This window comes from Zophobas morio, unplaced genomic scaffold (genome assembly GCF_036711695.1).
Source record: "Zophobas morio isolate AGI-343-1 ecotype UQ-CSIRO unplaced genomic scaffold, CSIRO_AGI_Zmor_V1 ptg000398l, whole genome shotgun sequence".
NCBI classification, from domain to species: Eukaryota; Metazoa; Arthropoda; class Insecta; order Coleoptera; family Tenebrionidae; genus Zophobas; species Zophobas morio.
Window position 1 is genome coordinate 149,540 of NW_026972502.1, and position 24,853 is coordinate 174,392.

At 35.6% G+C, this 24,853-nt stretch overlaps 3 protein-coding genes, 2 long non-coding RNA genes and 1 other non-coding gene across 7 annotated transcripts; 3 read left to right on the plus strand and 3 right to left on the minus strand.

Moving 5' to 3' along the window:
- Window positions 1-3,166: 3,166 nt before the first annotated feature.
- Trnai-uau (transfer RNA isoleucine (anticodon UAU)) lies at window positions 3,167-3,252 on the minus strand. The gene is given in 2 exon segments: window positions 3,167-3,202; window positions 3,215-3,252. It is a non-coding gene; the product is annotated as a tRNA-Ile (tRNA).
- Window positions 3,253-5,567: 2,315 nt separating this feature from the next.
- Window positions 5,568-6,213, plus strand: LOC135120552 (uncharacterized). The gene is made up of 4 exons (XR_010278650.1): window positions 5,568-5,685; window positions 5,766-5,837; window positions 5,893-6,071; window positions 6,127-6,213. It is a non-coding gene; the product is annotated as an uncharacterized LOC135120552 (long non-coding RNA).
- Window positions 6,214-6,354: 141 nt separating this feature from the next.
- On the plus strand, window positions 6,355-7,374 carry LOC135120567 (RNA 3'-terminal phosphate cyclase-like protein). Its single transcript, XM_064044891.1, has 6 exons — window positions 6,355-6,364; window positions 6,450-6,533; window positions 6,600-6,760; window positions 6,820-6,955; window positions 7,017-7,242; window positions 7,299-7,374. The coding sequence occupies exons 1-5, from the start codon at window positions 6,355-6,357 to the stop codon at window positions 7,148-7,150; spliced, it is 525 nt and encodes a 174-aa protein (XP_063900961.1). The 3' UTR covers window positions 7,151-7,242; window positions 7,299-7,374.
- Window positions 7,375-12,099: 4,725 nt separating this feature from the next.
- On the plus strand, window positions 12,100-14,631 carry LOC135120579 (glycylpeptide N-tetradecanoyltransferase 2-like). Of its 2 annotated transcripts, none has more exons than XM_064044910.1 (12): window positions 12,100-12,406; window positions 12,469-12,568; window positions 12,958-13,076; window positions 13,152-13,243; window positions 13,297-13,416; window positions 13,469-13,642; window positions 13,699-13,807; window positions 13,864-13,947; window positions 14,003-14,092; window positions 14,158-14,328; window positions 14,383-14,483; window positions 14,543-14,631. In XM_064044910.1, the coding sequence occupies exons 1-12, from the start codon at window positions 12,218-12,220 to the stop codon at window positions 14,598-14,600; spliced, it is 1,407 nt and encodes a 468-aa protein (XP_063900980.1). In that variant the 5' UTR covers window positions 12,100-12,217; the 3' UTR covers window positions 14,601-14,631. The 2 variants fall into 2 exon arrangements, with proteins under 2 accessions (XP_063900980.1, XP_063900981.1); XM_064044911.1 differs by having other exon boundaries at window positions 12,276-12,426; window positions 12,494-12,568.
- A 94-nt stretch (window positions 14,632-14,725) lies between these two features.
- LOC135120580 (uncharacterized) lies at window positions 14,726-16,432 on the minus strand. The gene is made up of 7 exons (XR_010278655.1): window positions 16,131-16,432; window positions 15,992-16,084; window positions 15,804-15,942; window positions 15,296-15,643; window positions 15,074-15,124; window positions 14,919-15,016; window positions 14,726-14,863 (listed from the first exon to the last, which is right to left on the minus strand). It is a non-coding gene; the product is annotated as an uncharacterized LOC135120580 (long non-coding RNA).
- Window positions 16,433-20,304: 3,872 nt separating this feature from the next.
- LOC135120568 (uncharacterized) lies at window positions 20,305-24,489 on the minus strand. The gene is made up of 20 exons (XM_064044892.1): window positions 24,415-24,489; window positions 24,290-24,356; window positions 23,648-23,712; window positions 23,433-23,589; window positions 23,189-23,322; window positions 22,685-22,773; window positions 22,460-22,591; window positions 22,317-22,397; window positions 22,130-22,261; window positions 21,962-22,069; window positions 21,839-21,902; window positions 21,724-21,783; window positions 21,623-21,669; window positions 21,480-21,565; window positions 21,329-21,432; window positions 21,003-21,061; window positions 20,802-20,870; window positions 20,665-20,739; window positions 20,545-20,613; window positions 20,305-20,492 (listed from the first exon to the last, which is right to left on the minus strand). The coding sequence occupies exons 2-20, from the start codon at window positions 24,307-24,309 to the stop codon at window positions 20,370-20,372; spliced, it is 1,674 nt and encodes a 557-aa protein (XP_063900962.1). The 5' UTR covers window positions 24,310-24,356; window positions 24,415-24,489; the 3' UTR covers window positions 20,305-20,369.
- Window positions 24,490-24,853: the final 364 nt, after the last annotated feature.

Genomic DNA, 24,853 nt, shown 5'->3' on the forward strand with positions numbered 1-24,853 from the left:
GTATTGGGCCCGACTAATTTATTTTTTTACTGTTTCCTTCCCTTTTTTATATAAAAGAATAAAGACTTTTTTTACCTGATATTTTTTTTGTACATTTAGATTTTTCATAATACTTAAACGGTATTCTTTTATACTTGAAATCCCATCCACTCCTCCTTGGGCAACGCTATATGTTTGTTCTCATGGGCTCGTCATTAACTTACGTGAATAAGATAACTAAAAAAAAATATATAATTTTGTTATGTTTTCGGAAAAATATTATTTCGTTCTATTTTTTGCCTATAGGGATACTTTTATTATTAGACTGAGAACTTTAGAGGCAACTTCTTTGCTTTTATATAACAGCTTTTTGTTTATTGAAATATAGAAAAGTCAAAAATGGTTGAGATTTAAATGGTTAGAAGAATAATATACACTATCGTGATAAATTTTTTCGTAAAAATTTTATGACTCTTTAATTAATAATTGGTTATGTTAATCCCTTATATGTAAGTTTATATTGATCTATTTAAGTAGTTTGTATTAGAGGAATTGCTTTCTTACTTATTCTTTATCGCTTTTTAAAGTTTAAGTATCGATTGAAACTAATTTGCACGTGGCCCTCCTTCGTGCAAAATTGTTCCACCCTTTATACGAAATTTTCATGATCACTCCATCAGTGGGGTTTTTTTAAAGGGTTCGAGTGACTACAAAGGATAGTTATTTAGAGACTTTAATTTAATACTGCGTAAAGTTTCAATCGATAAAGAAAATGATGTAAAATGTCTTTTAGATCAAGGCAAGTCTTATTATATTGGGATCACTCGTGAATGTAGTGTCTGTAAGACCACAATATCCCGGATCAAAGCTCAATATGATCCAAATCGTCCTTGCAAAGAATCTGGAAGTCCGAAGATCTTGAAAAAACAGGATGTAGCTCGACTTGTACGACAAGTGACTTTGGGTGATATTGAATCTGCACAGAAAGCTTCGAAAATTATAGAAACAACATAAGATAGACCGGTTTCAAGATCGACTTTTTCGAGGGCATTGCATTCTGCCGGTTTTCAGGCAAAAAAAAAGTTAATTAAACCCACTTTAATAGACCGTAACATGACTAAGATTAGAGTTTGCGAAGAAGTACGAAAGTTGGTCCATTTCTGACTGGGAAAAAGTAATTTTTTTCGAACGAGACCAAGGTCAAACGATATAGTTTAGATGGAATTTGTCGGAAGTGATCCGGCGATAATCGAATACTTGATCACCAGGGGGTGCAAACGTATAACATGGGGGAGGATCGATTATTATTTGTTCCTGTATAATACCTAAGGGGTCCGGATATGGAAAAAGTGATAGGGAGCAAACCGCAAGCACGTATTTAGACTATTAAGGATGACCTACCCAGAAACATGCGGCTGGTAAGGCCTCGGTCTTGGTAAATTGGTTTTTCAGCAGGAAATGCCCCCTGTCACACGGCACTATCGGTGCAATCATGGCTTCAATTACAGTCGTTGCAAGTGCTAGACTGGCCTCCGCAATCTCCTGATCTCTATCCCATTGAACATGCACGGGGATGTTGGAGTAATTTGGGATCATACGAATCAGCACCTGCTAACTTGAACGAGCTTTAGACACGTGCACGATCAGAATGGGAAAATATACCGGACCAATGCTACAAGTTGATCGCCAGTATGCCAGTGAGGATACAAGCAGTGATTCTGGAAAAAGGGAGCTCTACTGATTGTTAAAACCTCGTTTTTTAAATTAAATTTTTCTTCTACGTGCAAAATTGTTTCTATAACCCTTCAACATTACAAGCTCGTATCTTTTCAAATATTAAACCAGTTTAAGATCAAGTATTAACAACATGTAGCTAGAACATAGATGTTTACTGTGTATAAAATTTTAAGTAATCCGTTACGCTATTGAAAAGTTATTCTGTATTAAATGAAAAAATGCAAAACGTTGAAACAATTTTGCACGATAGTGTATTATTATAACTTTTCCTCTTATACCAAAGTTTTATCAAGTATTACAGGATTTGCTTCGGAAAGGGCATTCTTTTAAATTAGCTTGCTATTGCGCACGTATAAACATTTTTTTTCTATTTCTGTTTTTTGTATTCTCGTGGAGCAACCTCCCTTTTTTGTGCAAGACTCGATACCTTAGTATATAATATATTTTTTTAAGAAGTTAAGTTTCGTTTCCAGGGGCGGAAGTACAGTTAATTTAACTTTAGCTTAAAGAACGTGCAAATTTTTTCCTTTAAAGGACTTAGGGAAAACAACTAGGCTTTATATAGAGACATAGCAAAGAGTATATATCTTTTTGAACATCTTCCAGATATGTTTTTATATTCATAAAATAAACCATTACAATTTATTAGCAGGTAATGATTGCACACAGTAGTTCACGTATTATCACACAACTATTATAATAAAGCTTTTAAAAAGTAAATGGCAAATGTTACTCATGCTCTGCGAGCCCATAATATCCTCTTTTCAACTGTAAGTTATTTTGGTTATAAAAGTTCATATTATTAAAATTAAAAAATTAAATTTATTTTTAAATTTCTTTTTATATGATCTACCCGCAAAGGGGGAAAGGTTGTCATAAAATTTTAACTTTAACAATGGGCAATATAAATATTTAACGCTATGAAAACAATTTTTATAAAAACCAAAATTGCAGCAATAGCTACTTTAATTCAGATGGCATAACTATAGAAGTATGAATACAACTTTAAAAAATAAATAAAGGGTTGCGACCTTTCTTTAGATATCTATGAGCACTTTCCAATTTCTAGCTTTTACAAGGCAAGCCTTTAGCAACACTACTTTGTATACATTAAAAAATTTCCATTAATAGCGGGATAAAAATAAAATAAAAAATCCTTCTTTGACAAAATTTGTAAACTAGGTTTTAAGCGGTATAAAACCTTCTTAAACTTAAAAAAAGGCCCAGAGTTCAAAAACTACGTAGTGAGATACCTAAAAAAAGAAAAGATCAAAAAAAAATCTATGGAAACTGCTTTTTGTTTAAGACTGTATACTACACCCCTCCTCTTTAAGGATATGATATAATCTTCGTTAAATATTTTTTTAAAATTGAAACCTAGGGCTACTATCGTGCAAAATTTTGATAGTAGTTACAAGCATCTATAGTAATAAAAAGTAAAAAGGTTAAGCTCCCGCGGGCGGGGTCGAACCGCCGACATTCGCGTCACTTAGCTGCATATAAGCACGACGCTCTAACCAACTGAGCTACGCGGGAGCGCCGGGGTGAAACCCTTCTAATTAACTTAATATTAGTAGCGCATTGTAAAATCATTTATTACTAGCGTATTAAGGTTACAAGATTGTACTCTACACCCGAATGCAAATGATTGTTTTGCCTAGTTTTTAAATAAGAACCACATTTTTTTTAACCAGTCTAACTTAAATTTATAAACTACTCATATCTATATATTTACTTTTTCTTTATATTTCTTACCAGACAGATTTGTTTACTCAGTAAACCGTTAGCAATAGCAAGAAGGTCCACTCGCCAGCAGTGAAAAATGGAAGGCCCATAATCCCAGCTATAACTATTGCAGTTAATTGTCTACGAAGGGCACCGCAAAAGGAATTACTATAGCGCTAAAGCATCGATATGACACATTTAATGAAGTACAACCGGAAGGCAGCTAAAGGAAAATGATTTCTCAGTTATAAAACATACCTTTACCATCTTGAAGAGTGTAAATGGTTTGCTAAAGCTTAGTTTGAAAGGCGCGACTCGCTGACCAGAGCCGAATTGGAGGTACTCTACAACATAACAATCTTTATAATCTGTCGAATTTTAAGAATGAACGTTCTACTCGGTGCAGTCAAACTGAAACCTAAATTAAAGAAAACTCGAGAAGAACGAACACAGCCTGCGTCTAATTTGCATCTCCGTGACCGACGCCTAATGCGTAATCAGACCCGACCGATGTACTAGACACGCCTTTAAAAAGAACATTCTTTTGGTAACCGCGATCGAGGCACTTCACGGGCTTATTTTGGGACCACCTGCCCGTCTTGCTCAGTAAGGCAAAGGCAGGCCTAACCAAGCACTATACATAGTCTTTGCAAAACAGAGTAATTCAGCCAAACGCCACTCGAATAAAAACTTTTTTAACCATTTTCAACTCCTGTTCTACTATCTGCTCCAGTCAAAACACTTAAAGCTTCGCTAATTTTGTTGTTCACGCTGCAGTGATCAAGAAGTTATGAAGTCGTCTACCACCGTAATAGTCTGTTAAAACCTAATGAACCTCATTCGTAACGGCATATACTATACACTGGTCGTTGCTATATAATATGCCTAAATAAAAAATTAAAGCTGCTCTTCATTAACACATCACAAAAGGGCCAATCGCTCTTAACAACAGCGGTAAAAAAACGGTGTAGGACGAGCAGATGATAGATTGCCATCTTTGGAAGCAGCGATAATAAGGCAACATGCTTTGCGATACTGCTACACTATAAAACTAGTGTAGTCAATGAAATCAGTGAAATTCTTTTTACACAGGTTTGACGATATGAATTCAATGCACATTATTATTTTCGTAAATAGGTTCCTTCCTCCTTTGGGGAGTTTAACGGACTAAGTTATCAGTGCACTTTAGTTGGTGGACTCAACTACCGCCAATGCAGTACTTTTTTTGGGTTTTTAATACTGTATTTGACCTTCTCATTCTCGTTATTTCAGGTGCGTTATAACCACAAACTCTTTCGTGAACTACCCAAGATTGAGTAAGGGCACCGATTTGAGAACAAACTTTAAAAATTGGGGCGAAGCTAACAAACATAAAAGGGCGCTCAAAATCGGCTATAAAATTTAGTTCCTTAAGCTCTTATAAGTTTTAACATGTTAGGTACCCCGTCCTTAAATTTGAAATTTTTTTACTAGTTTAAGCAGCATTTTCCGACAGTTCTTTAACATTTCTTAGCAATTTTAAACAAGCCCTCGGAATTCGCTATACTAATATAACACCAAATATTGTAAGATGAAATAGAAAGTTTACTGAACTATTTCGGGAACCCCAAGAAGACACAGATAAGTTGGATCTGCAGTTTACGAGAGTATTACTTGCACTGGAAGGCGTTCCCTTATTAAAGTATACTAATATAATTACCCATAAAAAATTGGGAATATGCTAAACAATTGCAAGGTATGGTGTGTGCTTAGACTCCAGGGTTTAAAGAAAAAATAGTTTAAAAAATTGAAATGACCAATGTAAAGGTTCAAAGTAATGAGGATTTTTTTGGGCATTTAGTGAAGTGCTAATTATCTATTACATTTACGAGTCTTATGTGAGATAACATTGCCGTAGCCAACTAGTCGCTACATTGAGCTTCTCACGCTTTTTGCCTCCGTTAGCTAATTTCAGAAAATATTAGGAATACTAACAGTTAAAATGTATAATTTTTACCATAATGTTACACGTGGAAACTAAACATTTGCACGTGACTTACTAAACTTTACATTCCACAAATGCAATCATTTAGCAGTTAGAATGGCCCTTCTATTTTGGTTCGTATAATTATGAAATTATGACTCGAGTTATAGTATTCGATGGCCACACATCTTTTCGACAGCGAATAGTTCTATCCACATTAAGTGGTCGTCCTATAAAGATCAAAAACATAAGGCACAAACAACGGGACCCTGGTGTAGTAGGTTAAAATTTTATTTCCATCTTCTATACAGCAACGTTCGTCAAACATAATAGCTTAATATATTATTGTTCTTTTTGAAAGACTATGAGGTTAGATTACTTAAACTTCTTGAACAAATTACAAACGGAACAGTTGTTAAAATAAGTTATACGGGTATTGTAGTTGTTTTACTTCATTAAAAAACGTACTATTTTACTATTCTTGTAAGGGACATGTATTATTTACCGTCCCGGACTTTTATCACAAAAGCAGAAGGTTGTGTTTAATTGTGGAAATGACAGAGCTATTGGGTATTTTCTTGAAGCTTTAGTAATGCTGGCCCCCTTTTGTAAGGAGCCTATTAACGTTACACTTCAAGGTATCACGAATGATAACGTGGATCCTTCGGTTGAGAATTTTTATTTATTATTTTTAATTTGTTACAAATCTTATTTACAAATAGGTCGATATTATTAGAACAGTCACTTTACCTCTCCTTAAGCGCTTTGGGATTGAGGGAGATATGCTACTTAAAGTCGTCAAACGAGGCTTCTTATTTATATATAACTATTAAGTTTTTAAATATATCAAATTCGGTTATTAAATTATTCTTCGTTTCTTTGTTTTTTTGAACGATTAAGTTATTATGTTGAACAGTTGCCTACTGAGTTATATATTTTTGAAGTTTGGAATGCTCTGCTGTTTTTTTTTTAGTGCACAAAATAAATTTGGCCCTCGTTTTGAGCTTTCTACTTTACTAAAGTTTTTACTTTTTATCATTTGAAGGCGCATCCCCTCTGGGCGGAGGGGAAGTTTATTTTCGTTGTCCGATTGTTAAGGAAATAAAGCCCTTACAGTTTATAAATTTCGGTTTTCTATTTTTTTATTATTACATGCTTTTTGGAGATCCCACTCTATCGTTTTTTACTTTTTAAGGAAAGGTTAAGAAGATTCGAGGAATAGCCTACTCTACGAGAATTTCCCCCCAAACCTCTAACCTTGTTGTTGAGGGTTGCCGCTCACTGCTTAATCCATACCTGCCGGACGTATATATCTACACCGACCACTACAAAGGCGTCGAGTCTGGCCTCTCTCCTGTAGGCTCTTCTTGCCGACTTAACTGGTTTACTGAAGCTTGTTTAACCAATGGGCTTAGGGGTACGGGGTTTCTCTCGTGGCTGAGACGACCTCGGGGGCACTGCTCTCCGCTGAGGAGTCTGCAACTGCGGGTGTCTCACCGTTTGATGTCGGAAGAACAGCGGCTAGACTTCTTTTAGAGGAAATCTATCGCGGTACCTTTTTTTCTTGCGACATTGTTAACTCAGCGGCTAAAGTAGTGTTGTAAGATAATAGGCGGCTGTGTGGACACCCAGAGCCAATCACTTGCGCTTCTGCTGATGGCTCTCTCTCCACCAGATGTGTCCAAGATAAGAATTGGGAAACTTTCACCGCACACAGTTAACTTATTAAGGCTCTGCTTTGTTTAATAAGCTGTTGTTGTGTGTATAAGCCTTTAAAAATAGGTTGCTTCGTGACTATTTTCAGGTTACTTTTAAACTCAAGCCCGATCCCTCTGAAGGTAGTTCTTCCTTTTCTTCACATTTTTATTATGTCGAGCGATTTTCGTCTGCTCAGGTTCTGTATTGGCCTCGTGCGCAGGGGTGGGGTACGTCAACATCAACCGTCGTGTTCAATAGAAATTTACTTGCCCATAAATTTTGTTAAGCAGATTATGCGTTACGTTAACTCTAAATAAAAGAATTCCCTTTACAACTTCGTGCACTTGATTTTCAGTAGCACTGCCACCCTTATTAGAGTAAATTAATGTTCCAGCATTCTTCACAGCAGCCCTTGCAGGGAAATCTGCTACGGTAGGCACTTTTTCTGCGAATATTAGTATAGCTGGGAGAGTGTATCGGATTTCAATTGCTGTGATAATAAGGATGGTAACTTTACCAACGTTAGGACTTCTCTACAGCACTTTTCTTCTCTTTTTTAATAAATCCCCTTTTTAAACTTACAGTTTGTAAAATTCGCTTTTGCTGTTATTAAATAATATTTTTCTGCTAAACAAGTCTGACCACCAGTAATCTCATTATTTACTTATTCTATACACCCGTATCTCACTAATGCTCTAAGTCGATATTACATTTTGGCGTAGAGCAAGAGAGTTGGTCGCCTAAGGGTGTTTTTACCTCAAAATAATTTTGTAAAGCATTTATTTTGCTTCTATTTACACATTGCCAGGTTTATGTTAGTAAACAATCTAAAAGATATTATTTACACTAATCTGTCTTATCCCTATTAACTCTAATACTTGAGCTTGCAAAGCTTGTTCTTCTTCTTTAAGACCTTTTTATTTATGGTTAAGAGCGCTTTTCAATATCACAAACTATTAATTATTTAAAGTTTGTTTCAGAATTTTAAGTGTGTAATAAAATAAATGTTTGGTTAATAATGCTGGTCTTTGACCTACGAGACTTGGTGCAAAATTGTTATTTATTCACTTTTAAGTTCAGAAATAAAAACTAAAAGAATTTCTTTCTGCTTATGTCGTCGTGTTTTACTCTTATCTTATCGAGTAAAGAGTAGGATTGCTTTTGCTGTTATTAATAAAAGCCGGTACTTTAATTAATTTTAACTACTACAGCTTGAAATTTAACTTAATCTAGATTATTGAATTTTACATTCTTGAGTGCCAATAAATCAAAGTTGAGGATTGGGTGACTGCACTCATTATTTTAGGTTCTTAATTACTGTAATTTCGATTTACGTGATAATAGTTTATGTTAATATTTATAAAAAATGTTTACTGCTATCAATTTCTTATTAAGTTTTTAAATATAATTAATAATACACCTGTGAACAACTATTTTTGTTTAACTTAAAACAATCTTGAAGTTAAAAAAATTCTTAAGTTTTCTTAACTTTTAATAAGGAAAGGTGTTCATTTTTGTTATAGGAAGGGTAGGGAGGAGAAAATATAGCTACACGCTTAAAGTTATTTAGTAAAATAAGTGTAAGCAGCTTAGACAAATAATAATTCCTGTTAATCGATAAATCTCCGAAACTAGATTTTAAATTTCTAGTTTGCAAGTACACTCCTTAACAAAAGATAAACCTTACGTAGATTTAAGTTATGTAAATAATAAAAAGAATTATGTTTTAAGCTTGCATTATCTTCAAGTTACTTTGTTATTCAGTTGTAAAACAAGTAAGGGAAGAGCATAATAGGACAAGGGTGTTCCTTTCTGATTAGTATTCCTCCTTATTTGTTCCTTCATGATAGGAGGCTCGAGAAATTAGTTTATAAGCCATCGCCGTCCCTGTTAATAAAACCCAGCAAAAAAATAAAGTTGGAAATTTAAAATTGCCTTTAATATGATATCTAGACGAAAAAAGTTTTTTCGTTAATGTCATTTTCTTCTTGCACCATGACTAGGTTGTGAGTGAGTGTTCGAACCTCATTCTACAGTCAAAAGAAGTTTACACGATTTTTTCTTAACAACTGGGATTTTTACAGGGAACTTTTATATACCGAAAAGTTGCACTGGTGGAGTCAAACTTACTACTAAGTTTGCTGCACGACAAGGCTCTACACTGCAGACAACTGTCAACTCCTGTGTCATACACTCGAAGACTATCACCCGTTTTTAATTTAAAATTGGACAAAAACGTTGAGTAATTAAAAACCACGGCAACCGTGTGTCCATTACTACCCCCCTGCTGGAGATTCTGTCGCCTCATTCGAAAGCTCACATTGAACATGGTTCACACTACAGCCCGTCCAGCTGGCTTACAAGCTAAAGGCGCTAATCGGTCAACGTCCCCTTCTTATTCTAGTGACCATGTTTTCGCGAGCGCTGAAGACAAACTTGCGCTTAATTGACTGGACAGGTGCTTTAAAAAAAGGTGTTAGTCCATTTTAACCATAAATGGAAGGTCAAGCTGCATCACATATTTATATCAGGCAGCAGCAACCGCTCCTCTATAAAATTTGTCAAAAAGATCCAAAATTTGGGGGCTTGCACTACTACCGCTCCTTCGTGAAAAAACAATAGCGGCCGAGAGGGATGAAGACAAAGCTACGCTTTTCGCTAATCTCCTCGCTGCTCACAATGTGCCTGCCGCTCACTTAACTGCCAATGATGCGCTCCCTCAGCTGAGCATACCCTATCCCGCCGTCTACGAGCCATTTAAGCTAGTTAATGTTGGCGAGATTCAGGAGATTGGCGAAGCGCTACTCAAAGGAAAGCACCTGGCGCCGATGGGATCATTAGTGAGATGCTGATAACAATGCCGTTAGCAGGCATGCATTGTCTGTACCACCTGGTAGAATCTGTGATGGTCCCTGGCGCCTTCAGATCAGATGGAAGAGGGCGACCGCTGTAATTATGCCAAAGACACTTAAACCGAGATCATCAACTAGCGATAACGTAGAAAAGGCATTTGGTCAAGTTTGGCATAAACATCTACTGGTCAAACTGCGTCTGTTATTTGTTCTTCATGGTCTTTAGAAACGTGCCAAAGACTATATCTTCTTGGTCGCGTCTTCAGCATGCGCGTGGAAATACACAGCCGCCGCTGCGATTTCTGACAGCAGGGGGTCCCTCAGGGATCAACTCTCTCCCCCCTTTTATTTGCAATTAATATGAGCGACGTGCTCTTGCCGTCAAATACAAACACACGAATCGCCCTCTACTCTAATGATACGACCGCTTACTCAGTTAACGAAGTCTCCTGCCTTTCTATGCAATCATCCACAGCACTATTTTGACGTCCTGTTGACTGGTGCAGTACTTGGAAAGTTGTTCGTGTCCCTGTGTTGGCGCTTTTAACCTTTGGTAGCGTGAAGATTCCGTGGTGTTTTCAAGCGAAATATTTGGGAGCATACTAGTTGCCTGTCGGTGAGGGGATTTATTTACGAGCATGGTCCGGGGCATGTTAGCGCCGCCCACGTGACTCGAGTAAGCACTAATTTTTGCTTGTTAAGGACAAGAAAATAGTGACACCTTTTCGGTTGAATGATATTTATATAATGTCTGCGAACACTCCTGTGTGAGAGCTCGGGTTTTTTGACTCGATTGAGCCCTAAGAATTGTCAATTATAAATAAACTCCGGTGTCACAATTAATTTATATAACCTGTTACTTCGTTTCTTTAAAATTTAGGCGAATTATTAATCATAAAAAAAATATTATTATTGCTATAAATTTCGAAATTGTTATAATTGTAATAGATAATTATGTCATTACCACTATTACCAATTTATTTTTACACATTGGATAACATATTACCGTAATAATAATTATTATTATTACTATTCTTATCTATATTTTAAAAAATTATTGAAAAGTAAAGACAAAGTGCGCTTTGTTTTTCCATATTAAGTATAATTATAGGAATTATAATATAGGGGTTGCTTCTTTATTTTTAGTATGGCACAAGTAGTGACTAAAATGAATAAAAATAAAATATATATTCGAGGTGAAAATAAATTTATTTAAAATTATTAGACAAAATGTACGATGTAAACGCTGCCTTTTTATACTACAACGCATTTTACCCAGAAAACGCAACTATAGTAATCAGGTATACTCCTGCGGGAGCTTCCTTTCTTTATTTATACATGGTCGGCATACTTGATAGAACCTTTTGACCAACATTTTTAAATAATAGCTGGTCAGATATTCGATTATATAACTTCGATGTAGTGTAAAATTGTTGATGTACCGGGATGCAACTGTAAACTTACAGAGTATATTATTGTGTACAGATTGTAGTGAGCTAATGCAGACATAGAAATGAGAGGGCTAATAAACATTAGGTTATTAGGGTTTCAGAAAAAAGTAGCGTATTTATGAAACTAGTATGCTTTTCCGGCTAATTAGAAGTAGAAAACACATCCTAACTACATAAATAACATTTTTTTTCTTTAGTTGAGTTTCTTACTGATCACTGCTTGAACTATTTTATTTTGCTTACACAAGCCATCGAAATGTTGCAATTTTGACTATCGGTGAGTTTCTGTACACACCCTTTTATTATACTCTTAAAAACTTATATAAATATATAGAGCTGCTACGTTAAGTTTTTTGTATCGTAAGAGATAATAGCGTGATAAACACACTCTAGGAGCTATTACATCCCCTTTCACCTGGTTTCAAAGCTTCATTAATGCAATTTTATGCCAACCAGTAATAATATTGCGTCATATAATTGTCTTCTTCGAAATTTAGTATTACAGGCCTTACGTGAACACACTCCATACTGTGTGACTAAAAATATTAGAAAACTAGCATTTATTACAATTTTTTAAAGATTGAAGATGATAACATTTTACAAAATCTGAGTTTGCTCTCTGAGCAGTAGACGATTCGCTTTTCACCTCTGGGCAACGTGTTAATGCCTTTAGCTGTGTGCCCGTTCACTCTATTCCATGGCGGGGATGGCTGCTAAAATCATTCACTAGTTTTAATTAAAACATTGGTTTTTTATAAAAGAACTTTTCTGGGTATAATTTAAACTGGACTGGTTAGGTTGGTTGATAAAATATGACACTAGAGAATAGTGAGGCTTCACCCTTAGCAGAAGTTGATGCTTTAAGTAACGAATTGGATTATATTAGTGATATTATCGAAAAGAAAGAAGTCAAAGAAAATGATATAGTTCCTTTTAAAGATACTTCACCCTGCGAAGAATTACATGGTAAAGCTGAGCCGCCAACTTCTCTCCAGAACATGGTCAATTCTTTTATTACAAGGTGAAAGCTTTTTAATGTCTATATATTTGTAAATTTATAAAGGTAAGCCCCTCCTTATCCTTTCTAGCTCGTCCTCGCACTTTTGAGCAGGCTATTAAAAAAGAATATACTTTTTGGAGTCAACAGCCTGTGGTTAAGCTTGGTAGGTACTTCTAGTTATTTTTTCTGATACTTAATAATTTAATCTTAGTATTTCTTTTAAGTATCTTTTAAAAGTTTACTAATTTATAATAATATTTTATATTTTTTGTAATATTTCTATACTTTATCAAATATTAATAAGACATTCTGCTGCTTTAGATCCTTTAGTTATTCAAAAGTTTTGTTAAAATAGTTTTTTGTGACTATCTAACGGTTGCTTAAAGACTAAGCCCTTAACAGCAAACTTTTGTTTTTTTATTTTAAATAAAATTAACTGTGTAACTTGTCTGCTTCGTCAGCTTTAACGTTTAGAACTTTTTTACAAAGTATAATATATATTATTAAGTACTTATGTTCAATTCCGTAGTAATGCTTATTAACTGTTAATAGGAGAAGTTGTAAGCACTTTTGGGCAAATTGAGGATAATAAAGGTGTAGTGTCTTCGCTGCCTATTAAAGTAAACGAGAACTTTGAATGGTCGGAACTAGATGTGCTGGATCCTCTACAGGTTAGCGGGCAAACAGTTTAAAACTGTTCCGATATACGTATATGTTTAGTTAAGATCAAGTTTTAAACTTGCTAGCTGGACGAGCTCCACTCGCTTCTCGCCGAGAATTATGTTGAAGACCTCGATAGAAAGTTCCGTCTTGACTACTCTAAACCCCTTTTGCTCTGGTCCCTTTCCTTCTTGTAATAAATTACTTAAATTATGGACTTTATACCGACAGGGCGCTGACACCACCTAATTGGAAGGCCCAGTGGCATGTAGGGCTCCGCGCCCGGACTGCTTCTAGGAAGCTCGTAGCCTTTATTTCAGCTGTTCCAGTGGTGTTAAGAGTTGGCCCTCAGTAACTCTTTTGGTTGTGCTACACTGTTTGGTATAGACGTTGCTCCACTCAGATCCAAAGTAAGTGCAGTGGAGATAAATTTTCTGTGCGTCACGAGAAAGATTCGGAAGAAGCAGGCGGCGGTTGTCCTTATAAAGGAAATCACGCGAAGAGTGCATCTCGAAGGCATTTTCGTAGCTGCGTACACCGCAGGGACGTACCTGCCCTCCCCCGTTAGCTCGTGCAGGTGTATAATATTGTTGTTATATTGACCTCACCATCGTTAACTTGTCTCGTTACAAGATATTGGCACCGCACTTTGAACTGTAGACTTATGGTAGAAGTTGGCTTTACGGATCTTCCGACTTACCAAACTCTCAAGGACATGATTCACATGTTTAGGCTCCCCGCAGTAAGAATTTGCCATTACATAGTTTTGTTTTTTTGTTGGCGATTCTGTTCGAATAGGCGACCTCGACTGTTGGGCTTCGTCCCTTGCAGGAGCACGATTGCAAGAAGGCGTTGAGTCTTTTGAGGGATTACTTGTTTCAAGTACTCTAACTTAATGATAAAATTTGCTTCTGGAGAAGGCTGACTGGTTTATAAGCGTACCACTGTTCATCCCGTTCAGACTCTAGATGACTTCAAGCACTGGTTCCTCCCCAGAGAGGGTGTAGTTTACAGCTATGTCGTGGAAGTTCGTCGACCTTTTTCCTGCACCTATACTTGAGTGCTGTATTAACCAATGTTTTACTTAACAAGAGCCCGAGGAGCAAAAGCATCACTGGTTTCATGAGTTTTTATATGCTGAATTCTAGAGTTATTGATCATCCAAAGCATAAAGAAATTCGAGCCGCATATATATATTATGTTGTTGCGGGAAAGAACAATTTGCTCGTTTTGATGAAGGATCTGCTGATCCTTGCCAAGAAGGTTTTCCCTGACCATCTTTTGCTCCTCTTTATTAATGTTTCTTGATTCTCTTAGTTGGACGTTGATGTGGTCAATGGCTTGGACGTTATGGATAACGGCAAGGTTTTCAGAGACCTCAAGTTTGGAAAAGGCGACGCAAATCTTCACTACTATTTGTACTATTTCTGTACAAATGCGCATTTGTTTTTGAGAACCGTATGCATAATAATAATAGATACAACTACCGCTCTCCTCCTACGCGCCCGGAAAACATTGGCCTCGTCTTTTTGTAAAAAAAGAGCTTCACTAGATAATAAAACCCATTTCCACCAGTATCACGGGAGTAAAATAGATTACTAAACAGTCAGTGGGGGGTATCAAAACAAAACTATTTTTATTCTTTCGTTTCTTTTCGAGTTTAAAAAGGGAAATATGTTATTCTTAAGCAGTAAAAAGAGGTCTTCTCTTGACTCTCTTTCGGTAAAAATTGTTTTTTTCTTAACATTCCTTATGCTGTCGATAACAATTAAGCGGCAGTCTGTTAGATCCAGCCCATCTTAATAAAAAGATATAAGTCGTTACTTTTCGCTTTAACTTTTTACTGTATATACTTTGCTCAAGCAGCCTTAGAAGGCGGTTGGGAGTCCCGACGGCGATGCGTACTTCACTGGACCGGAGAAGCTGGAGCTGTTCGTCCGTCTTGATGTGTCTGGGCGGTTTGGCAGTACGCTTGGGATTTAGTGCTGCGTACTATGCAAAGAAAAACCTGGCAAATAACTTGGCTATCTTGCACATCCCGTGAAACTCTTGAAGTTCCCTTTAAAATAGAAAGATTACTTTTAATATTAAAAGTGCGCAAGGAAAAGCTGTACTCGACTCTTTATGCTGTTTCACATTAATATATTAATAAAAAAAATGTGAAATCGAAAATATTATTATCTTGTAATAAATAGCATAACAAATAAGTTTTATTAAATAATTGTTTTACTTTATTAGTTCGATTGCTCTGTTTGCTCCTGAAACTATAATAAGTAAAAGTGGCGCTCCTGACTATATTATATTTTATTAACTTAAGAGTCAATTAAGTCTTATTATAACTAAGCTGATAGGAAAAAGTGAAGAAAATAACGCAATAGACAAGAAACCAAAAAGGAAGCTATAAATAAATCATAAGAAAAAGTTCATTATTATACAAGTCCCTTAAAAGTATGAGTTTCTAAAGATCTCGCGAACTCTTCTTTCCATTGAGGAAAAATAGTTTTAAGAAACAACACAAATTTTCTCTCTTTTCTTAATTTTTCAAAATTTGCTGGTAAAGTTAGCATATCCGACTCGCCTTTGAGGTAAAGAAGTTTAACAATATAATAGGCGTAAATTATTTAACTATTTACTGGTATAAAGCCTTTTTTATAAAAAAATAGTTATTGACAAACTGCATAATTGAAGATAGCTTTTCAAAATTTACTAGAACTAATAAAATATAGGTACGCCCTTACTAATTTTGACGTCAGCCATCTCTAAATCAGTGAGGTTTGAGTGAAAATTCTGAAACTCAGTCCATAAATATTGAAACTGATTTTTATTAATAAAAGATTCCATCTCTAAATCTCTTTTTTCTAGTTCTAACTGAAGTTTCTATATAAAAGTGAAATTATAGAATCCTGCAAGTAATAATTTGCGTAACCTTTTTCTTTAAGATTCGCAGCTCCTTTTTCTTTTCACTTCGAAGTTTTAAAGAGTTATTAGCTTCTCCGTTATCACATGCAGACTGAGGTTTCTACTACAAGTAAAATTCTTAACTTTGAAGTAATAAATTGTTAAACCAGTTTTTTAAGTTTTCTTAGTTCCTTTTTATTTTCACTTAGAAGCTTTGGAGAGTAATCAGTATTTCCACTGTCCCCTGCAGATGCTTTTCTTTTAATATATTTAACTTGAGGGAAACTCCTTTTCAGTTTTAAATTGGAAGGTAAGAAGTCATCTTCTATAGAGTCCCCACTGACATGCATTACTTTGTTAAAATAAGAGCTATTTAATCTTATTCAAAGCACAGAGCACCCAAAAAAAAAAAGTAAATTTTTTATAGTCGGCCGAAATAATTGTTTTTGCATCCGCAACTTCTTGAAGACGCCCAACTCGGCCACTTTTCCTCCTACCCCGAGCGTGCCACATGAGCCCAGGGTAAAGGTGTGGCCGTTGATTTCCAAATAGTGTTATAAAACTGTTAAATATATAAAATAACAGTTATTTGCCTAATATAATTAGCTTCGTTGGGTCTTTTTAAAAAATAGATTATGATCCTATGTAGCGGTTATCTATCTAGCGAGAATAATATCTTTAGGGGAATAAGACTCCTAGCGGTCTCCTTGTTTTCTACTATACGGCAGATCTTCCAGTCACCAAAAGCACTAGTATAGCACTTTTTGCTTATAATGTGATCTTATTTGCCTTTCTAAATCTCCTTCATTGCTTTCCACATGTCTTGATATATCAGTCAATAAGATATATGAGTGGTACGAAAGATGGGATATAAACATACCGTAAAAAAAACTAAGTGACTTTTCATCTTTAAACGAAAAAAACAAACCTTCCTTGGTGTTCTGAGGCAAATTACCTTGGAATGGTTATGGACTACAAACTGACAGGAATGGAAATATAGATTACATACTACGAGGGAGGAGTTATAAATTCCAGGTCTCATATAGATAAGGAGCCATTATACTAAATTTTATGAAGGCATTGCTTTATTTTACTCTTTGTAGGAGTACTTTAGAAATAATTCCATGTCAATATGTGTCGTTTATAGACTTGTCAGCAGCCCATCAAAATAATCGCCTCACGCAATTCTGCTGAAATAGAAAAGTTTGAAATTCGTGCGGTCATTAAATGTATACTTTTTAAAAAGGTCTAACTACAACCAAAATTATAAAGGAGCGTGGTCCAACGTTAGGGGGCTCTCCCCCATCGGATAAGATGGGTTAAATGATATGATGGGTTGCTGAATTTAAATTGGGTCGGACAAGCACCAATGACGAACCATGCAGTGACTACGCCAGAGGTGATAGAATAAATCTTAAAAATCTCCTTGACCGCCAGCAGAGTAAAAGTGAGGGAGATAGCGGAGAGCGTAAGTATTTTTTTAAAACTAGTTTTTAAAATTTAACATGCACAAGTTAAGCTTTGCGCAATATGAGTGCCGCCTTTGCTGACCTGACCAAAAACAATATCAAAAGGAAATTTTAACCTGTTAGGCGATCTATAAGCGCAATCCGACTGAAATTTCTACGTCGATTTATTACTTTAAATGAGACTTGGGACCATTACTATAATAAAATCAAACAGTTTGGAACAATCGACCGCAAAATGAGAACTAGCTCCAACGAAGGCAAAGATAGTTGCTTCAACAAGGTTATTGCGACTGTTTATGGATTGGACGTGGGATAATTTTTATTGATTTCCTTCAAAGGGAAAAATAATTAATGGGGAATATTACTCGAACTTATTAGAAAAATTATACGAAGAGATTAGATGGAAATGGGCATATTTAGCGAAAAAGAAAATACTGTTTCGCCATACTCGCCAGATTTAGCCCCATGCAACTTCCATCCTTTTTTAAATCTCTAAAAATGACTTGGTGAAAAGAGATTTGTGAAAATAATCATCGACGCTGTAAACGGGTATTATGAGAACCTCGATAGATTGACCTCTCAGTTTGGCATAACGGCCTTAGGACAACGTTGGAACAAGTGCATCGAGCTAAATGAAGATGGTGTTGGAAAATAAATCCAAATCAAACTAAGAATATTGTTGGTTTTCCTGTTCAGGCCCGGAATATACCACTTCACCCTCGTCTAAAAGGACAAAAGGCCCATACTCTTGCTTAAATCGAAAGAATAAATTTAATTTAAAAAGGTAACAGTATATAAAACAATATTTAATATATATAATAACATAGTTTGCAGTGCAGTTCCTAGCAAAAACGCTTTTTAAACTCCTTGCTGGAATCATTGTAAATTTAGCTCGGGAAAATTATGAAATACCCTTCTGTGACGACCTTGACAATGATGTGAGCGTTAGTTATCTTTAAAGCTCCTTTCTAGACAACTGTGTAGGTTAGACTCGTAGTAAGAGCACTGTGCATCGATTTAGGTGCATCAGATTGTGGTCTAAAATATTAAAAGTCTTCTTTTATCCCGATAGTACACTGTTTATGTAAGTAAGCGATGGTTCTTGCCTCCAGGTTTATGTGTCGTAAGGCGTACGAAAAAAATGGTGTCCACACGCATTACCTGTCTGCCTTTTCTGTCATTTCGCAGGGAAACCATTGGTGCCTTACAGCATGACAGTTGGATGCGGGTGCCATCCAGAGGTGGAAAAGAGTTCCAAGGCAGACTTAGCTCTGTTCATGCCACCCTCTATTGTCATAAGCCTAGGATTAGTGCTGCTATACCCGATCACTAACATAAAAACTTTATCGTTATAATAATACCCTCCCTAGCTAAGTTCTGGCTCAGGGTGGGGCTCTACCCAGGAAAATATTATTGCTTTACGCACCCTGTGTTGCTAAACGCTTCCTTATCGGTTAGAGCTTCAGTGGGCTATTTACCAAGTGTTTCGACCTTGACGCATGGTTTCTGTAATATCAGTTTTTATTCTTAGTGCTTACACGTAACCTACTGGCATCGCCTGCTGTGATTATCCTTTCTTAAAGAATGGACAAGCAGATCCTTCCTAGCCAACCGTGAATTAGTAAAATTAGCTAAGTTCTACCCTCACCAAGCCTTCTAGCAAGTAAGCTCAGGCAAAAGCTTTCGAAATAATACTAGCTGAACACTATTGTTCCGTTCCGAGGCTATTAGTGTAGGGGTTAGACTACTAATCGACTTTAGTATTAATTCATTCTAGTGCAAAATAGTATTTTTATAGTATCTGAGATAGCGGTACTTTAGTATGATATTCACTAAAATGCTGCTAACCAGTAATATTTATAGAGGCGAGCCCAGCTTTCTAGTATCTCATAGTACCAATAGTTTAGACACTGTTATCCTAAAGTGCCACTATCACAAGATGTGCCTACAAAAAAAAAAAGCGTATGTTTGATATATATCATAGTAATTAGGTTGCCTTGCCCCCTTATACCCCAGCACGTTCCACCCAGAAAAAGTGAACAAAAAATTAGATATTCTCCAGTGGGGGTCTGCATTTTCTATTAATATTAACTATCATGCTAATTAAATAAATGTACGTTACCAACCATATTAAGAAACAACTCAGTTATCGAAGCCAACAGTAATGGTTGTTTCTCATTAGTGGAACCAAAAGATAGGGGCTTAGTTCGCAACGAATTAACGCGTGTTCTACGCCCGTCTCGATGTCGAGCACGTGATGGCAAGCTTTTGCCGGCACAAGCTGCCTTAATGACTAACTTATTCTCTGAGTTTTCGTTCCCAGAGGTTCGCCCATTGATCCGGTGGAGCCTAGGTGTGTAGCTAATTAACCAGCTAAAGATATACTCTTATACCAGAACAATTATATATAAAAGCCATTTAATTCAGTTCAACTAGATTAGAAATTCCTAAATAAATTCATGTCCGAAGGTCGCCGTGGACGCGAGTACGAGACTTCGACCTTATAAAAGCACCGGTCAGCGTTGCTGACTGACCTCTCGCGAAGTTAAGTAGTGCTATTAGAAAGGCCTTAGGTCGCTGTTTTCAAAACGTTCAGAGCATATTTTTTATTGTTTACTTGAAAAAAATATTTTGGAAGAGTATCTTGATTTTTTTTTATCACTTAAACAGTAAACAGCTACTCTGGAGGGTATAAAAAAGTTCCGGCACAATATTTTTATAAAATATATTATTAGGACTACTCCAGCAGAACTATTATGTTTCAGTTTCAGTTTAAACAAATAACTACAATACTCCGCCTAACAAAGCATACATTATAAAGAAAAATATCTAAAATTAAAAGAGAAAAACTTTATTTTGCGGGACAACGATAAAGATTTCTTATTATTGCTGCGATAGATACTGAGCGCTGATGTTTTTACTACTGCGCCAATTCAGCTAATCGCTACACAACGCCTTGAGTTGTTCCGAATAATATTTTTTTATGTTGTTTCTCTTTAACTTTAGAGAGGCCGTAACAAATTCACTATCGGGAGTCCACTGCTCCGTGACGAGATGTATCTACAAAATTATTCGCTGAGTTAATAAATAAATAAGAGAAGGATATTAGGACTTTTGCAGGACGTTCAAAGCGCTCAAGATCATTACGAGCGCCGATTTTCGATAATTCTTCATATACTTTCTATGAAAAAATATAAGCGGCCCACAAAATAAAATTGTATAGGAAACAAACCTTCATAATTTGCTGGTTTTCACAAATTTCTTTAAAAGAGCCTTCAACTTTTAAAGAATGCGCGAGATTTTCCAGCTGATTTTGTTAGTAGCTTGAGTAGTATTCATAGTGTAAACGTAGAAAATAAATGTTCTTACTTCTTTTGAGTTTGGGACCACTAAAGCCACTGCATAACTTAACTGAGAATCAGCATAAACCATAATGTTCTATTAAAGAAATAATTGTTAAAAATATACATAAGGGGCAAAAATCGAAATTTATAATATTTAGTGTACTACCTCAATAAGAATGCTACAGAAATATAACTATCAAGATTGATAAGAATATATAATAAATACATCAACATAATGCGATCCCATTAGAATGGTCTCAACTTTTCCCAAGGAAAGATATTCGCCTGAAAGATAATAAACACTTAGAAGCTGCTGTGAAGATTAGTAGCTTTACTTTAAAAAAAAACTCTGATACGTTATAATATTCTTTAGAAAATTAAACATATATATACTGTTATAAAAGACGCAGAAGAAACAAAAATCTTCATTAAAAAAAGTTGATAAACAGTTATTATATAGAAACTTTTGAAAGGTCCTATTGTTAATGAAACTGAAAACGGTGCTATTATATACAATTTAAGACCGCTTTGAAAAAAAAGATTAAGTCGTACCCATTTGAAGCTTTACGATGTCTTTCTTTCTATCGATGATGGAGAGGCTTCCGTCACTGTTCCACCGCCCAATATCGCCGGTGTGAAACCAGCGCTTCCCGTCGCTTCATACAGAGTTACAAAGAGACGGCAAAGGCATAAAGAAACCGACTTGTGCGTAATAAAGGCCTCGTTAGTCAATGCATCGTTTTTAAAGTAGCCCATCGCAATATTGCTGCCGCTCACAATTACTTCTCCCTGCAATTAGTTTCATATGCAGCGATGCCCACAGCTTTTATGGGTGTGGATAATAACTCGTGAAAGGCCAACGTCAGGGTCCAGCACGTCCGAAGTTTTATAGCCTCCACCAGACAACTATAACAATTTTCAAAAAGTCGATCCGAATAAAAAAGAACCTCCTTCCTCGTAGTCGACAAGCTTGACCTCGCAGCAAGCAAAGGGGCCGCCAACCGCCCCTATTGCTTCGCCTTTAGAACAAAAAAAAAGAGGAGACTTATAGAGCCGACGTACCACAAGAGAGAGCATCCAACTGAGAAATCGTTACGCCCCCGCAGGTCTCTGTCAAGCCGTAGCCCTGAAGAGCAGCACCGTATGGTGAGGCGGGCGTGCTAATGTACTGAAGATATCCACTACCTGTCCGACTGGACAGATAACCACGCTGATAAAAGACTGAGTCTCCACCGACAACGGAGCGCCGCCGGAAAGCATCAGGCGTACCTCCCCTCCAAGCATTTTCTTAGCCTTACGGTGGAAAGAGTAAGAGTCCCACGGCAGGGCCAATAAGGGATGCTCAAGACGTACTCTGTTGAAAACTAAGAGGTCCCATAGCGAACTGTTGAGACCTTTCTTAATCCTTTCAAGTTTTGTATTGAACGCATAATCAAAAATAAAGCGAGCAGGAGGCGATAAACTTTCGAGGCGATCAGTAATTCCCTTCGCAACAAGAATAAGTAGAAAAAAGAAAGCTTCGAGTTAATAAAAAACAAACTTTCCTTATGCGATCTAAAATTGCGGGAACGGCGGCCATTAGAGTCGGTTTGAGTTCAGAAACATCTCCTTTCGTCCCTTTCTAGAAACGATCAAGCAAAAAACTCAGTACGCTATTAAAAAAATAAAACGCAGTAAGCGCACTCTTATTCGTGGAGAAACGTCCGACAGCGTGGTGGGTGTGCCATAGCCAATGCAAGCGCCGATCCCGAGGATTTTTATCTCACAAACCAACTCCAACACGTGGGCGAGCGGCAAGTAGCCAATATAGCGATCCTATTGAACACGGTACCACCAGTGAAATAAGATTACATTTTCTAATCGGAACGGAATAAATATAAACCAAAAATCATATGAATATTATTCAACTTTTTCAGTGAGGCGAGGAATCGACTCTTGAACACTTCCTATAAAGGCGAGCAAGTTCCTATGTGAGAGCATCACCCCCTTCGGCGCGCCTGTAGCACACAAGTAATACTAGTGAACATGAAAAAGAAAAAGCTGTGTAGAGAAAAGTACAGAAAAAGTTATTTCCACTAAACTGTATATAATAATAAAGTTTATATATTATCATTCTAACTGCTAACAGGTAATAAGTAAATTAATTGGAAGGGTCTGTACATAAAAATGTATACAATACAATGCAAAACATTAATTAGAGTCAATATCATTAACACATTTAAAAAGATTAGAAAAATTTAAAAAGCTATTAAAAATCAATATTTTGAGTTCTTCAAAGACTTAAAAACTTTTCGTAAATACAGTAACAACAATAATTATTTTTAACTCTTTTTGCATTACCAAATGATAGAAAAGGGAAATATATAGCTGACGAAGCCTTGACTAATATAACGCGTATAAAAGAACACGTGCCTGTTGTGCCAGATGTGTACATGATGAGCGCCAAGTTATCAGTTTCAGGGGCGAAGGGCTCGTGATCCACAAAGTGCTCGGCTCCTTTCCTGAGTACTTCGCTGAGGCTGACGAGTGCAATAGACTTCGAAAAGCTTTTTAATAAAGTAAATACGCGTGCAGTCTCTTTTAATTATATACGCATGCACGAGACTCATTTTTTCATAGGGACAGAAAATTGACCACGCAACATAATAAAATAAACCCATTTAGGTCATCTTGCGAGGGGGTGCCCGAATATATAATACACGTCAGCCCTTCGTAGCCCTCAACAACTTTCAGTAGGGTTTTTAACAAGGATGCATCCGTAATAATATGCGAGGCTTCTGTTTCATTCAGACCATACAGTAGTGCTCGGTGGCCTTGTAATATAATAATATGAATTATAATTATTACTATAATCATATAAGAAAAATGGACCTAGAGTAGCATAGAGTGTAACCACAGGAAAGCCGTAGGCGTAACAACCAAAAGACGCAATGATCCTTTATAATTAAAATTTGAAATTAAAAAAAAACTTACGAGAAATTTATAAGTTATTTAAAAAAGTTAAATAAATCAAGTAATGCGATAAATATATACAATAAGGTAGATGACAGTAGTAATTACCAAAGTGAAAATTATTTTAAAATTTTTCTAATACTTAAAACTAAATACTAACTTTTACAACAATAAAAAAAAAATGGAATACGTTAATAGTAACCTACAACTTTATTAAAAAAATAAACCTAACACATTTATAAGATTATTACTCTAGAGAGTTTCAAAACGTTAAAGTAATATGTTAAGTTTTATTTATTTTTAAAAGAAATTAAAGAGCTTCGATACTTTGGAATGTAAAAATATAAAAAGGAATAACAATTAAAAAAAATTATATCTCAAATGTAAAAATTACTTTTAAAGTCAACTCTTTAGTTTATTATCAAAATCAATTACTTGCAACTAAATAAGTATGTCGTATATTACTAGAATCTTCTCTGAACTTAATAACAAAGGTGACATCTTTAAAGCTTGTATATTTAATTTATTTCATTTTAAACAAATTTTAAATCTAAAAAAAACCACTCGGCCTTCGTCTCCATGAAAATTATGATTTTTTCTTTTTTTTTAAGTTCATAATACAAAAGTCCTAAAATATAAAGTTATTAAGATAACGTTATAGAAGATTGCTGTTAAACTAATAAAACCAGATCCAAATTCTAGGGACTTCCTTTTAACTTCTTTGTAAGTTAACCAATTATATTTACCAAAAGTTAATTTTTCAAAGTTCTTGTTGATTAATTATAAAAATATTTTTGTAATAGTTATAAAAGAGATAGTATTAACTTAACTTTTTTATGTTCTTCATTGAATTCATATTCCTTTTTAATGAGTGATCTTGTACCTAAGCAGCGACTATTAGGAAATTTATCGGCAGTTTTGCTAGTATAATATATATAATATTCTAAATTTTAATTTGAAAAGTAGATATTAACTATTTAAACGCACCTAAAATATTCAAATAAATTTTTCGCTTCCCCAGTATATTCATATAGCTTATTAACATACCGGGAGTGACGGTGTGCAGAATTATAATCTTTTTCGTCAATTGGTAAACTAAGCCTATTTTTAAAAGCTACAGATAAG